Here is a 13,556-nt window from a genome sequence, read left to right as displayed (position 1 = left end):
TTAAGGTTCCAGCTTTTTAAGATATGTCATCGCAGGAGATGAAGCGTGGGTCTATGGTTATGATCCTGAGACCAAGGTTCAGAGTTCTCAATGGAAATCATCCAGTTCTCCCTCTTCGGTGAAAAAAGCTCTTCAATCAAGATCTGACATCAAGGTGATTTTATTGTGTGTTTTGACCTTGATGGAATTGTGTGAGCTGAGTGTGTACCCAGAACACTACAGTGAACTCTGAATATTATAAGGGCTTATTAAAGCATTTAAAAAATGATGTGCATAAAAAACAGCTAGAAAAATGGGCAAACAGTTTCATCCTCCATCATGACAATGCTCCGTGTCACACATCACTTCTGGTATACGGCAATTTCTGTCACATAAAAACATCATGGTGTGTCCTCATCCATCTTATTCACCAGATCTGGCATCACATGACTTATGGCTCTTCCCTGAAGTCAAAATGACCATGAAAGGTAAACGTTTTGAATCAATTCAGGACATCGAGGCGGCCACGACAGCACAACTAAAGACACTCAGGAAAGAGGACTTCCAGACCTGCTTCAGAAAGTGGCAAGAACAATGGGATAAGTGTGTTCAAAGCGAGGGGGAGTATTTTGAGGGGGGTTAATGGCAATGTGTCTTTTACTGTAATAATTTTTTCTATTTAAACATTCACCATGTTTTGATCACACCTTGTGTATTACTTGATTTCCCAGTTACTCTGGGTTAGTGAGGCATGCTTAAACTTTTGCTCAGTTCTGCAGATTTTCACCAGGTCTTGATGAAGATTTCCTATCCTTTATGTCCCCTCACACCTCTGTGTGGGAATGGAGTGCCGATCGAAGGCTCCTGGATGTGATTGTATTGGAATTTGGTTCAGTACAGACTCAGGTTCATTTTTTTCCCCATCCCTCTCTCCCACAGATGGGGTCACAATGGTCCTGGCTGGAAAGGAGGCCGTGTAAACATTAGGTGTTGATTTCCTAACTTCAAGGACTTGAGCTGTTCTTTATTTCTTTGGCAGGTCTTATAGCCTTATTTCTGGCTTCGTTTCCAAACATACAATATATGAAAACACAACACCATACCGTGACTTCAGAAGCAGATTTAGGAAGAGAACATGTGTGGTGTTTCTCCATCTTTGCAGTGACATATCTGAATGTAGTGCTTAAAGGTTAATATGACTTGGTTCTGGGGTTGGCTGAGGAAAATGAAAATTCTGCTCTGCCCCTTAGATGTGGGCAAGTTGCCTAATCTCTCATGCATTTCCTCATCTGGAAATAGAAGACTGGAATCCTTACCTCATAAGAGCACATTCCATGAGACAATATGTGTAAGTTGCATAGCCAGTGCCTGGCACACAGTAAATGCTCAACAGATGGTGGCTGTTGTCATTAACTTTCAGGGGACACGTACAATATAATTAGTTTCTGTAGAAAAGTCAGCTTTCCATTGTCGTATTCAAATATGGCTGGCCTCTGAACTCTGAGGAGGAAGAACAAGGGCTGTCTTCTTCTCTGTTACATGGTCAGCATTCGGCATTGGTGCTAAATAATTACCCATAGAATTGGATTGAAATGGCTTTTGTGGCTCTGCGCCAGAGCCTTTGGCAGATAGACGCCCAGATCTGCATTAGCTGTGGCCCTGAGGCCGTCTCTTTCTCTCTCTGGGACTCACTTTCCCAGCCTCCCAAATGAGGGCTTGGACCCGATGGTGACTTCCAGACCCCAGAATAGAACTCTGTGATTCTGTGCAAATCCCCCTTCTACACAAAATTCATCAAACATACTTTTCATGTATGGTTTAATCCTGGTTTGAGGATTCGGGCGGGGATGGGGAGATGATGTTAGTTGTGTCATCACACGGACATCTGCTGGCTGGAGAGACTTCAGGGCAGGGAGATGGACAGGTGAGGAAACCATCAAGGCTTGGGGCAAATGTGAGCACAGAGAATGCTTGAAGATTTGTTGCACTTGTTCCGTCTGCTCTGAGGATGTCACTTATGGCCGATGCTATGAACTGTTCAGCTTCACTGCAGACATAACTGAAAAACTATAACACCTGGGAAAGTTTAGTTGAATTCAGTTTTCCACAGTAAATAGCCATTATTAGAGTGTTCAACCCTGCTTAATAAGTCGACTTTCATGTGTGCTGTTGCACGTGCATGTGCACACACGCACACATAAATGCTCATGTAAATATTTCCCGTTTATCAAAGAACAGTCATCCAACAAATATTATGGAATACTGTCAAATGCTAATGGAAACTAAAAAGCAATACAGTATATGACATGGTCTTTTTCCTCTGGGAATTCAGGATTAAGGTGGGAAGATAAATGTAATAAGCATGAAATAATTCTTTTTTACATATTTTGAGAGGACCCAAGACAGAGGTGGCATGGAGGTGGAGTGCTCGGGGTAGGATGAGTGGGGTGGAGGTGGCAGTCCTGGAACGCTGACGCACGGACAGACTCATTCATCAGGCAGGCTTTTGCTGAGCGTGTACTGGGCTGAGTACGGGGACTGCACAAATGAATGTGGCCTCCCTCAGGGGGTTCAGCGTCTAACAGAGGGGATCATGGGACACGGATATAAACCAACTTGGGCGCCATAACAGCGGTACCAGGACAGCTGGGGAACACAGAGGAGGGTGCCTGCCCTGGCCAGGGTGGGGTCAGGAGAGGCATCACGGAACAAGGGCCCCACTCGCGGAGCTTGGGAGCCCCACGTGGTGGACATGGCGGAGAAGGGCAGTGTATGGGAAGGAGTATTCTCCGTGGAGGAGGAAATGCAGTGGCTTTCCATGACCGCATTATCATTCCTGTCTATTTTTGTATTTCTTGTTTATTTTGAAGTTTCATGTTGAGTGTCTCCCGTCCCGTCCCCCCCCCCAAATAGAATATAAGTGACATGAGGATAGGATTTCGATGGTCTCATTCAATGCTGTATCCCCTGGCCTGGGACACATTTGAGTGCAGCCAGAAGACTGCCTGACGGGCAGTTTTCTATCCCCTGTCCTCAGTGGGGACCTGAGGGGCCTGCTCAGGGAAAGCCGTTGTGACCCAGAGCAGCTGGGGGCGGTGGCCACAGGGCTGCACTCACTGTGGATCAGAAGGCAGAATAGAGTGGTCAGCTGATGTTCGATGGAAACCTCAGAGGGAAAAATCAGGCACATTCCCCTTGAAGAAGGATCATTTCTGTTCATGCTGGGGGCTCGCTGGCACTCGCAAGGAAACAAACTAGCTGTTCTTATGCAGCCATACAGTCAATGCTAAATTTCCAGAGAATTGGAATTCTAGTGTCCCACATATACATACATATGTGTATATGCCAAAAAAATTTCTCTAAAGCACTCACAGGAAATTAATAGCAGGCATGGGAATGTGAGTCAGGAAGGAAGTTTTCCCTCTATACTCTTCTGTATTTGAACTTTGTAACTATGGGCATGAATTACCTGTTAAGTTTTGGTTTTGTTTTAAGGACAAAAGTAAAGATACTTGGGCCCTGACCTTACAGATTTAGATGCATTCTGTTTGGGATCGTCTTAAGTTTTTACCAGCTTCCCAGGTGATTCTGATGGGCACCACCCTGGAATCACGGCACAGGTCACACCTCCTCCCAGGAGCTTTCCCTGATTACCCAAGTCATGCTTCCGACTCTCCTCTGAATTCCTGCAGCAGTTGCCAAGGAGGAAATCACACAGGCAGACACACGCACACACACCACCTCGGGCACCTGGGCTGTGGAGCCTGGCCAGCAGGGCTCACTGCTTATGTGGCTCCTGTAGCCAGAAGCATCTGACTCAGTGCTCTGGCCCCTCCGCCCCTTTCAAGTTGCCTTCTCCAGACCCCCATCCTTGGCCTCTGACTTGAGGTCACCAACTGACGGTGTGGAGGGCCACAGCGGAAGTGACGTAAAGGTGTGATCCGCTGAGTGTGTAATAGGGAATAGTGGGGACTGTGGTGAATTGGCCGGATTAACACAGTCCACGGCGTTCAAAGTCACGTCATTCCAGTCCCTGCTGAGCAACACACATCTGTGGGCCAGATGAAGTCTGTGGAGGCTCTGTCTGCAGCTCCTGCGTCGGCAGCTTCTCGCCGAGTGATCTCAGCCCCTTTCCCAGTTTTCATGCAAATGCCGACGGTTTTGACGTAGCGTCCCCAGGCCAGACCAAGTCCCTGGCTTCAGGCTCATGTCCCCAGCTGCCTGCTGGCTGCATTCGCACGCACCTGGGCCAGCTCACCACAGCCTGAACAGAAATGCTCATCTTATCCTCTGCGGGATGTTGACGATTTTAGTTGCAAGGAACAGATTCTTTCCAATTACCTTAAGGAAAAGGGATTTGTTGCCTGGGTTTGTGTGGACTGAACAGAAGCCCCCCACACTATTATATCCCCAGACACTGGCCCCTCTCACGGGCTCACCCCTGAGCTGGCCTTCCCCCGTCGTGCGGGGCGGCCTGCGGGGTCTCAGCTCCCGCTCCCTGTACAAGAACACAGGATGTGGAGAGGCCAAAAAGGAACACCCACGGAGCCCTAGGTGGGGGAGTCATACCACGATAGTCTCACTGGAGGCTGGGTTCACACGACATGCGACCTGCTCGCACGCATTGCCAACCAACTGACTCCCTCTTGCCAGTGTAACCACGGCAGTTATATTAGTGGCCAGTGGCTCACTGGTTACAGCTGATGGCCAATCACAGTTGATGGCCATTTACTACCTGAGCCAGCACCTTCCCACGTGAGGCCGAGAGCCTGGAAACTGCTCTCCTGGCCCTGTCCCCACACACTCCCCTCTCCCCCGGCATCTCTGCTTCTCACCCCATGTTTGTATCATCGGCTCCCTCTCTTTCCAGCCTCTCTTAGTCTTCAGACCAAACCTAGCCGAGACCCAGTGTGATTAGTAGAACTAATTACCACTGATGTCGTGCTGCCTTATGGGTACCCTCCTTGGTGGGTCAGGCTCTGCCACACACACACACACACACACACACACACAACTGCACACAGCTGCTTTCCTGAGTGGGGCCATGTCCACTGAAAGGAGAAATTGGAAGTGCCAGCTGCTGTGGTGACATGTTAAGACCAGCCCCGGACCCACTCTCTCTCCTGTGTTCTCTACCACAGATGACGGCAGCTCTAGTTGTGCTTGCTGGAGAGCTGAGTGTCATCCTGGCCTTCACTCACCACCCTGGAAGACTCCAGACCCTCCCGGTGTTCTCTGATCTCCTTGTGGAATCTTTCTGTTCCCCTGATCCAACGACTACCACTCGCAGCTTTCTGTCTTTCCTTTATCTGCTATAGCTGCTAACTTGTCTTCCTGCCTCCAACCCACCCTCCCCACAGCAGCAGAGCTGTTTGCTCATGACCTCCTCCGTCTACACCTTTTGGGGCTTCCTGTTACCCGAGGATAGACTGTCTACTTTGGTAGGGGAACACAGCCTCTCTGGTCTTAGCACTGCCCATTTCACCAGCCTCGTCTCTCACTATCTGCTGACTTATATTTTATATTGAAGCAGCAGCAAATTGCTCTTAGGTCCTTGCATAAACTGTGATCTTTATGCCTCCGTGCCTTTATTCCCAGCTAGCCATGCCCACCTGTGGCCCCCGTCTTCTGTAAAACTCCTGCTCATCCTCCGAGACATAGCGTAGACGTCTGCTGCTTCCACCCCTCCCCCCACAAACTGTTTGGGTTCAGTGTCCATGCTCTTCCTAGTCCTGACAGCCTCTGTGTACCTCCATCATTGTTCCTACCTGTGCTTTGATTACCTGTTTGTGTCTTCCTCTGTCATGGGACTGAGCTGCTGAAGGCAGGAACTCATTCTTACTTATCACCGTATCTCCAGTATCAAACTCAGTACCTGATATATAGTGTGTACAAACTAGAAGTATTTGATGAATAAATGAATGCTATACCTAAGGTATCCATAAGACACACATATCCATAAGTAAATATGTGTGTGTTGTCTGTTTAAAAATGATGACCATGAGGTATTATGAGATCCATGTGGAAATACTTTTTATAAGTCACTACCTGATGATGGCCCTCCTGACAAGTGTGAGGTGATACCTTCTTGTAGTTTTGATTTGCATTTCCCTGATGTTTAGTGATACTGAACATTTTTTCATGTACCTGTTGGCCATGTGAATGTCATCTTTCGAGAAATTTTAGAAAAAGACAGCGTGGGTCAGGATGTAGAGAAATTGGAATTCTTGCACAAGGTTGCTGAAATGCAAAACGGTGCAGCCATTATGGAAAACAGTATGGTGGTTCCTCAAAAAATTAAAAATAGGCCTAGCATATGATCCAGCAATCCCATTTCAGAGTATTTTTCCAAAAGAATTGAAATCAGGATCTAAAGAGATATTAGCACTCCTATGTCCATTATTCATAATAGCCAAAATATGGAAACAACCTAAATGTCTATCGACAGATGAATGGATAAAGAAAATGTGGTGTATATTTACAATGCAATATTATTCAGCTTTTAAAAAGAAGGGAATCCCTGGTGGCTCCGTTGGTTAGAGTGAGCTCTCGACAACAAGGTGGCCGGTTCAATTCCTGCATGGGATGGTGGGCTGTGCCCCCTGCCACTAAAGGTTGGAAATGGCAACTGGACTTGGAGCTGAGCTGCGCCCTCCACAACTACATTGAAGGACAACAACATGACTTGGAGATTATGGGCCCTGGAGAAACACACTGTTCTCCAATAGTCCCCAATTAAAAAAAAGAAAAAATGGGAATCCTGCCATTTGCAGTGACATGGATGAATCTTGAGGGCATGATACTAAGTGAAACAAGTCAGTTATAAAAAAACTGATTCCACTTATATGAGGTTATCTAAAATAGTCAAATTTATAGAATTAAAGAGTGGAATGGTGTTTGCCAGGGGCTAGGTGGAGGGGAAATGGGGAGATACTAATCAATGGCATAAAGTGTTAGTTATGCAAGATGAATGACTTCTAGAGGTCTGCTGTACGCCAGCGTGCCAGCAAGCAATACATTTAAAAACTTCTAAATCTCATGTTAAGTTTTCTTACCACAATAAAACATTTCTTAAAAGTCACGTACTGATGTTGAACATGGCTGGCATTTTCTCTACCACCACTTTTTTCTTTAATAAAAATTGTATATACAACATGATAATTTGGTGTGTATATATATGTATATTATTACAGCTGAGCCAATTAATATATCTTCTTATATTGTTACTATTTTTTTGTATGATGAGAGCATCTGAAATCTACTTTCTTAGCAAACTTCCAAGATGTAATACAATATTAGTAACTTTAGTCCTCATGCTGTCCATTACATCTCCACATTTATTCATCCTACGTAACTTCAACTTAGTACCCTTTGACCAACTGCTCCCTATTCCCTCTGCCTCCCGACCCCTAGTAACCACCATTCTACTCTCTGCTTCTATGTATTAAACATTTTTAGATTCCACATATAAGTGAGATCATGCAGTTTTTTTCTTTCTGTGTCTGGCTGATTTCACTTAGCCTAATGTCGTATTGTTGCAATGGCAAGACCTTTTTCTTTTTTAAGGATGAGTAATATTGCATTATATAATATATATCACAATTTCTTTATCCATTCATCCATCAGTAGACACTGAGGTTGCTTCCATGTCTTGACTATTATATATAATGCTGCAATGAACATTGGAGCACATATATCTCTTTGAGGTACTGATTTTATTCCCTTTGTATATATACCCAGAATAGGACTTGTGGGTTCATATAGTACTTCCAGTTTTAATTTTTTGAGGAACCACCATAGTGTTTTCAGCAGTGGTTGCACCATTTTGCATTCCCACCAACAGTGTACAAGGGTTCCCTTTTCTCCACGTCCTCACCAACACTTATATTTTATTTTGTGTTTCTTTTTATAATAGCCATTCTAACAAGTGTGAGATGATATCTCATTTCCTACCACCATTCTGATGTCAGTTCCCTCTTGTCCTTTCTGTGTCTGTCTCTGGTACCAAAAGCTATAAGGAAAAATAGAATCTTAATTCTATAATTCAGAGGTCTAAGAAATAGGCAAGAACATAGAAGGTTGAGGTGATTTATGGAAATAAAAGTACGTAAAATGGGAAAGAGCATGGGATCATTATTTGGAAATCCTTTCAGCAGACTTCCATTTTCACAGGGATGAAAACCCATGGCCAAGGGCAAGCAAACAAGAAGCACATGACTTCCTGTAGCATAATTACTGTGGTAAACAACTCGGCTCTCAGGCTATTGTCTCATTTTAGTTTCTAAGAAATACTGTGCACTTCCAGGTCAGCGATGGTGCCCATTGTCGAATTTCACATTCATTTATGTTAAAAGCTTTCTCCTTCATGGAAAACCTTCTCTTTTATGGGACGTGTCCATGCCCTGGCGTGGCATTTTACAAAGTGGCGTTGCTTCTCTTTACAAAGACAGGCCAGGTTGCTATCAACACCAGGCCTTGCACACTGGGTTCTTCTGGAAAGTCTGTCAGTGCCGTCCGTGGAGCATTGCTTTTCTACCAGCTCCCATTGGCTAGTGCGCAGGAGGGATGAGTCAGGGTAGGTGGGATCTTGAGGGTTCCCTGGGCTGGGGCAGCAGTGGGCTCTCCTGCACCCTAGATTTTTATCTGTTTCAGAACCCAGCCAGGGTGCTCAACAACCAACAATGAAGCCTCTTCTTGCAGAATTTGTTCACTTACCCAAGCATTTATTGAGCATCTTCTGTGGGCAGACCCTAGGCTGGACACTGAGAATGCAAAGACAAGAGTAAGATATAAGAGGTGGTGCTGTTTTAAGGAACTCAGAGACAGGTCAGGGCAGCATGCAATGTAGAAAGTGTCACCTTGGAGCTCTGACCACTGACATGAGATCACAGAGCAGGACACCCAGCAGAAAGGAGACAGGTCTTCCTTATAACACCCCAGCTAATTTTTAAGGGTACATCGGAGTCGGGGGAAGGGGCAAAGCACAGGCACCCTGGGTGCTAGATGAGAAGGACCAGGGCAACACATACCCATCCCAACTCCTCCTTCCTCACCGTCTCCACTGGGGTCCCCACTGGCTGACCCACTATCTGATGTCAGAGTTCAATCCTCATGCAGCTGTTCACACAGGTCAGCCTTCCAGGGACAAGCAGAGTGGACAGCTACTCTAAAGGGCAAAGGGAGGTGTCAGGGACACCACCTCCTGGGGGGGGGATGTTAAGTGAGGTAATACAGTAAAGGTTTCATGGAGTCTTGACCCCAAGTAAGTGCTCAGTCAAGGCTAAACTAGAACCTAATAGTACATTTGCATAAGTGTGCCCTAGGTAGGTAAGATGGCAAACTACGTGGCCAAAGTGAATGCTCTCCCTGGATGCCTGTCCGGAGGCCCGGGTGGACGTGATGGAACAGGCCCATGAAGGTGTGCTGCCTAGACTGCGTGTGACCATCGGTCATTGCATTGGCAAGGTTAGGGTTCTTCTGAACCATGAACTTCAGGCCTAGAACAATTGCGAATGGCTTTATTGCCATGGTACCCATGGTGAGATAATTTGTAGATTATTTAAATGGTTAAATTATGTACAATAATCACACAGATTACATATGCAAAAAGGCAGGCCCAGGACCACAGATGTCAGCGGTCTGTGTATGGAGATAAACAACCCAAAACCTTTATTTCTCCTATTTGGGCCTGACACACAAACTTCTTAATGAAATAGCCTGCCAGGGAGCTCTGCGAAGGAAGGTTTTACAGCTTCTATCTGCCCTTCTCTTCTTTTACAATCCATATGTTAAAATCCTCTTCCTTTCTTTGAATTTATTTAGTCTCCAAGCTAGATCTATTTCCTTTACTTCCATCCTGAGCACAGCCACATAAATGGAATATTCCATTACCCACCCCCAAGAAAAGAGCTAAAACCAGAAGCAATTGGGATATACATTAAGAAAATTGGCACACAAAGAATAAATGGTTCTTGGAATTTTCTTAAAGATTGTTTTTCCTTGAAAAGAAAGCCAAACTGTGAAGTAAAACACTCTCTGCTGTTAATAAACAAAAACTTCACATATATAAAATTTAGTTATTTTCTAATACAAAACTCACATTTTGCTCAGTCTGCTTTTCCTAATATGCACATTTCTTTTAGCCCAAATCCTCATTAGGGGACACATTTACATATCCATCTTGTGGCTCTAGGCTTTCCCAGGCCACCGGTGAAATATGTGTTTGGTGGTTTCAGAAGCACTGGCTCTTACTCATTTTGCCAAAAGCAGCAAATCTTTAAAAAGGGAATTTTCCAGGCAGTTGGCCCCTAAGTCAGCCTTGTGGGGATAGATGATTTAGAATCTTATCAGACCACAGAAGGTCTCACAGCCTTTAAAAATGGCGTCAGCCAGTCCCCTGTGCAGCCTGGCTGGCAATGCTGCACATTGTGGCAGGAGCTGCTGAACAACGACTGTACCCAGGCCATTTCAAACCTTTATTAAATTTTTAATTTGCTGAAAAGCCTCATCCCTCGCAAGCCTAGAACCTGTTGATTCCTGTGAATTTGTTCTCAATAAGCTGGTCTCTAGGCTGTAGCTGTGTTTTGAACAAAGTTTGGCTATGTGGGCAGACTCAGGGCTCCTGTGAGGGCAGAATCCCATGGTGGCCGACACCCTCTAGGTTGTGTCGGATGAGTTCTGTGCCATCCAGCTGTGCACTTGGACTTCTGTACTGTCCATCACTCAATCCTACCCCTTCCCAGCTGTACAGCCCCATCCTGGACCTGTCCCTGCCCCACGAGGGCCTCAAGCACAGGCCAGCCAAGCAGATTGGGAAGGGAGTCGTAGAACTACAGCGTTGTAAAGCCAGGAAGAATATTTGGAATTTTCCAGTCTGTCCTCTTTGTGTTCAGATAAGAAAATTTGGATCCAGAGATGGCGCCAATGACCTACTAATGATGAAGGCCACAATGGAGGCGATAGCGGAACTGGAGTGAGGACCCATGATTTTGTGGAACTAATTTTATCTGGGATGTTTAATAAAAATGTGTAGTCCTATTATGTTTGTCAGATGACTGTTGGTATCACCAGAACTACGTGATACCGGCATCAACATCCCAACATCCCCATTTAAAAATCAACTTCGAAAGGGTTCAGTGGAAAACAGGGATCGTATTCCACGTGTGCCCGCTTCTGCTTATACTTACTGCCTATTAGTGGGCAAGATGTCAGCTTCCCAATAGCCAGTCTGGGCAGGGTAGGGTGACTTGTGACAACTTGGTCCTCAAGCTTGTAACATTTCCTTTTCTTCCTATGATGATTTGTTAAACAAAATGAACTTGGAGGGCCCTAAAATGTATATTAAACGCATATTTTTTTCTACCAACCCATCATCTGTTAGAGACAATATTACAGACAATAACATCAATAAATGATATTCATACTCAGAGTGCTCTCTGGTAGGTTTTTAGGGTGTACGGGACTCTGTTGAATAATATGCAAAGAGTTAAGGTGGACTTGTGTATGTATTTACCTTCGATTATCACCTGAGTTTACCTTCTTTGGTATTTATTAAATCACAAATTTACTTCGGTGCCACCTGTGCCCACAGAACGTGTGATTTCTTGGCTGAGACTGTGTTTGCAGCACACACCGTGCAGGTTTTCTCAGCTCCAGTGAAAATGGCTCTTCCTTTCAGGCAAGGTTTCTGGCCGCCACCCTGAGACACAGCGTCTCAGCTCCTTACTCCCTCTTATCTTCCAGGCTCTGTGGCTACCCTCCTTTTTATGATGAAAATGATTCCAAGCTCTTTGAACAGATCCTCAAGGCCGAATATGAGTTTGACTCGCCCTACTGGGATGACATCTCCGATTCTGGTAGGTGCCCTGCTCCGTGGGGCGGCCCTGGGAGTTTACGCCCAGACCACAGACCCTGACAGGCCCCGGGGCCTTGGGATGAGCCCGAGCCTCCCATGGAAGCTTCAGGAGCTACATTCTTGCCAAGCAGAAGACAGGCTGGGACACTGGTCCTCACAGGCCGTGGGACAGGGTGAACGAAGGCACGCCACTCCTAGCCTTGCCCTGATCTGGTGCTCTGGGGCCGAAGCAATTGTTAGCTAACACTTACTGTGCCGAGCGCTGTAAGCTGTGTGCACGTGCCAACTCGCTCCATCTTCAGGACCACCTGTCAGATGGTGTTAACTATTATCCCCAGTGACAGGAAGGTGAATGAACTTGACCGAAGTCACACAGCGAGTAAGTGGCAGAGCTGAATTTGAACCATGTCCTAGCTACTGTGCCACACTGACACATTCCCAGGAAAGTTCACCATTTTATTTCTCAGGGATAAAGATCAAAAGTAAGCCCCATGGAAACTAATGAAATTTCTCAAGATTGTTTCCTCACCAATATGATGAGGATAGCATTAGGTTGGTGCAAAAGTAATTGTGGTTTTTGCAATTATTTTTAACCTTTTAAACTGCAGTTACTTTTGCACCAACCTAATAGTAATACTCTCTACCATGGAGGGTGGTACAAGGATCAAAGGAAATAATAAATGGAACAGAGCTCAGTACTCAGTGATGAGCTATCCAAATATTGTATTTCATTATTGTATTATTTCCTCCTAACTGGAAACATCCTGCTTTCTTCCCCAATCTTTCAAAACCTGAGTACAGTTCTCCAAGGCTTGCAGGAAGGAGACTCACAGGGAGTATTTTACTTTCAAACCCAAGCCTATGAGGCTGCAGATTTCCGGCCTGGTCCCTGGCTGTCATCTTCTGATTCTGTGACCTGGTCCCTGGTCCAGACTCGCCCTGGACCTCCCGCACTCTCCACTTCCCATAAGGTCGCGTCCCATTTGTTCCCTGGTCCAAGTGCTCTGGGGATTTTGTTGAATCCGTGACATCTAACAGATGGAGAGGACATCAACAAAACAGCTCCCTACAACAGCAGGGAGCTGAATGAAAGGCTTATGATGACAAAGATATTTTATCTCTGAACCAAAGGTGTCACGAGCTGCTGGAGGGAAAAAACTTAGAGCTGGGAAGGCGGGGTCTCAGGCCTGGTGGCTGCCTCTTCATTGACTCAGAGTCCCAAACCTTGGCTTCCTTTTCCCCCAAATACTGGTACCTGTGTCCAAACTACTGTCGGGTACACGGAGGGCTGGTCTCGTACTTTCCATGCCCCATGACGCTGCCAGAGACCCAGTGGTGTCATGTCATCACCCCTAGAGCCACACACTCATTCCTTCCCTTGTGCTTTCTTTTTCAACAGCAAAAGATTTCATTCGGAATCTGATGGAGAAAGATCCAAATAAAAGATACACATGTGAGCAGGCCGCTCGGCACCCATGGTAAGGAAGATCTCCCACTGGAGAGATGTACCTGACGTCTTCCCAGGCCTGACTCCTGCTAATGGCCGCTGGCTCTGAAAGCCAGTGGCCTTAGTCCTCTCCCCAAGCCAACACTTGCAATCTCTTGTTCCCTCAGGACGCAGGCACTTATGATAAGTGTGCGAAAGAAAGCTATAGCTTTTTCACTGCGTGAAACGTTTTTAGGATCACTTTTATTGAAGGTAATTGTCCATCGAAGCATGAAG

General features: G+C 45.8%; 1 protein-coding gene across 4 annotated transcripts in view; it reads left to right on the top strand.

Moving 5' to 3' along the window:
* CAMK1D (calcium/calmodulin dependent protein kinase ID) overlaps nt 1–13,556 on the top strand; it is a 425,678-nt gene that overhangs the window by 396,430 nt on the left and 15,692 nt on the right. For all 4 annotated transcript variants that reach the window (XM_081055871.1, XM_081055868.1, XM_081055869.1 and 1 more), the window contains 2 exons: nt 11,722–11,834; nt 13,233–13,311. In XM_081055871.1, the coding sequence (XP_080911997.1) occupies nt 11,722–11,834; nt 13,233–13,311 (192 nt within the window). The remainder of the gene's footprint in view (nt 1–11,721; nt 11,835–13,232; nt 13,312–13,556) is intronic.

The sequence above is a fragment of the Rhinolophus hipposideros genome (genome assembly GCF_964194185.1).
Source record: "Rhinolophus hipposideros genome assembly, chromosome: 1".
NCBI classification, from domain to species: Eukaryota; Metazoa; Chordata; class Mammalia; order Chiroptera; family Rhinolophidae; genus Rhinolophus; species Rhinolophus hipposideros.
The sequence above is the reverse complement of the archived record's forward strand: the minus strand, read 5'-3'. Positions and strand labels throughout refer to the sequence as shown.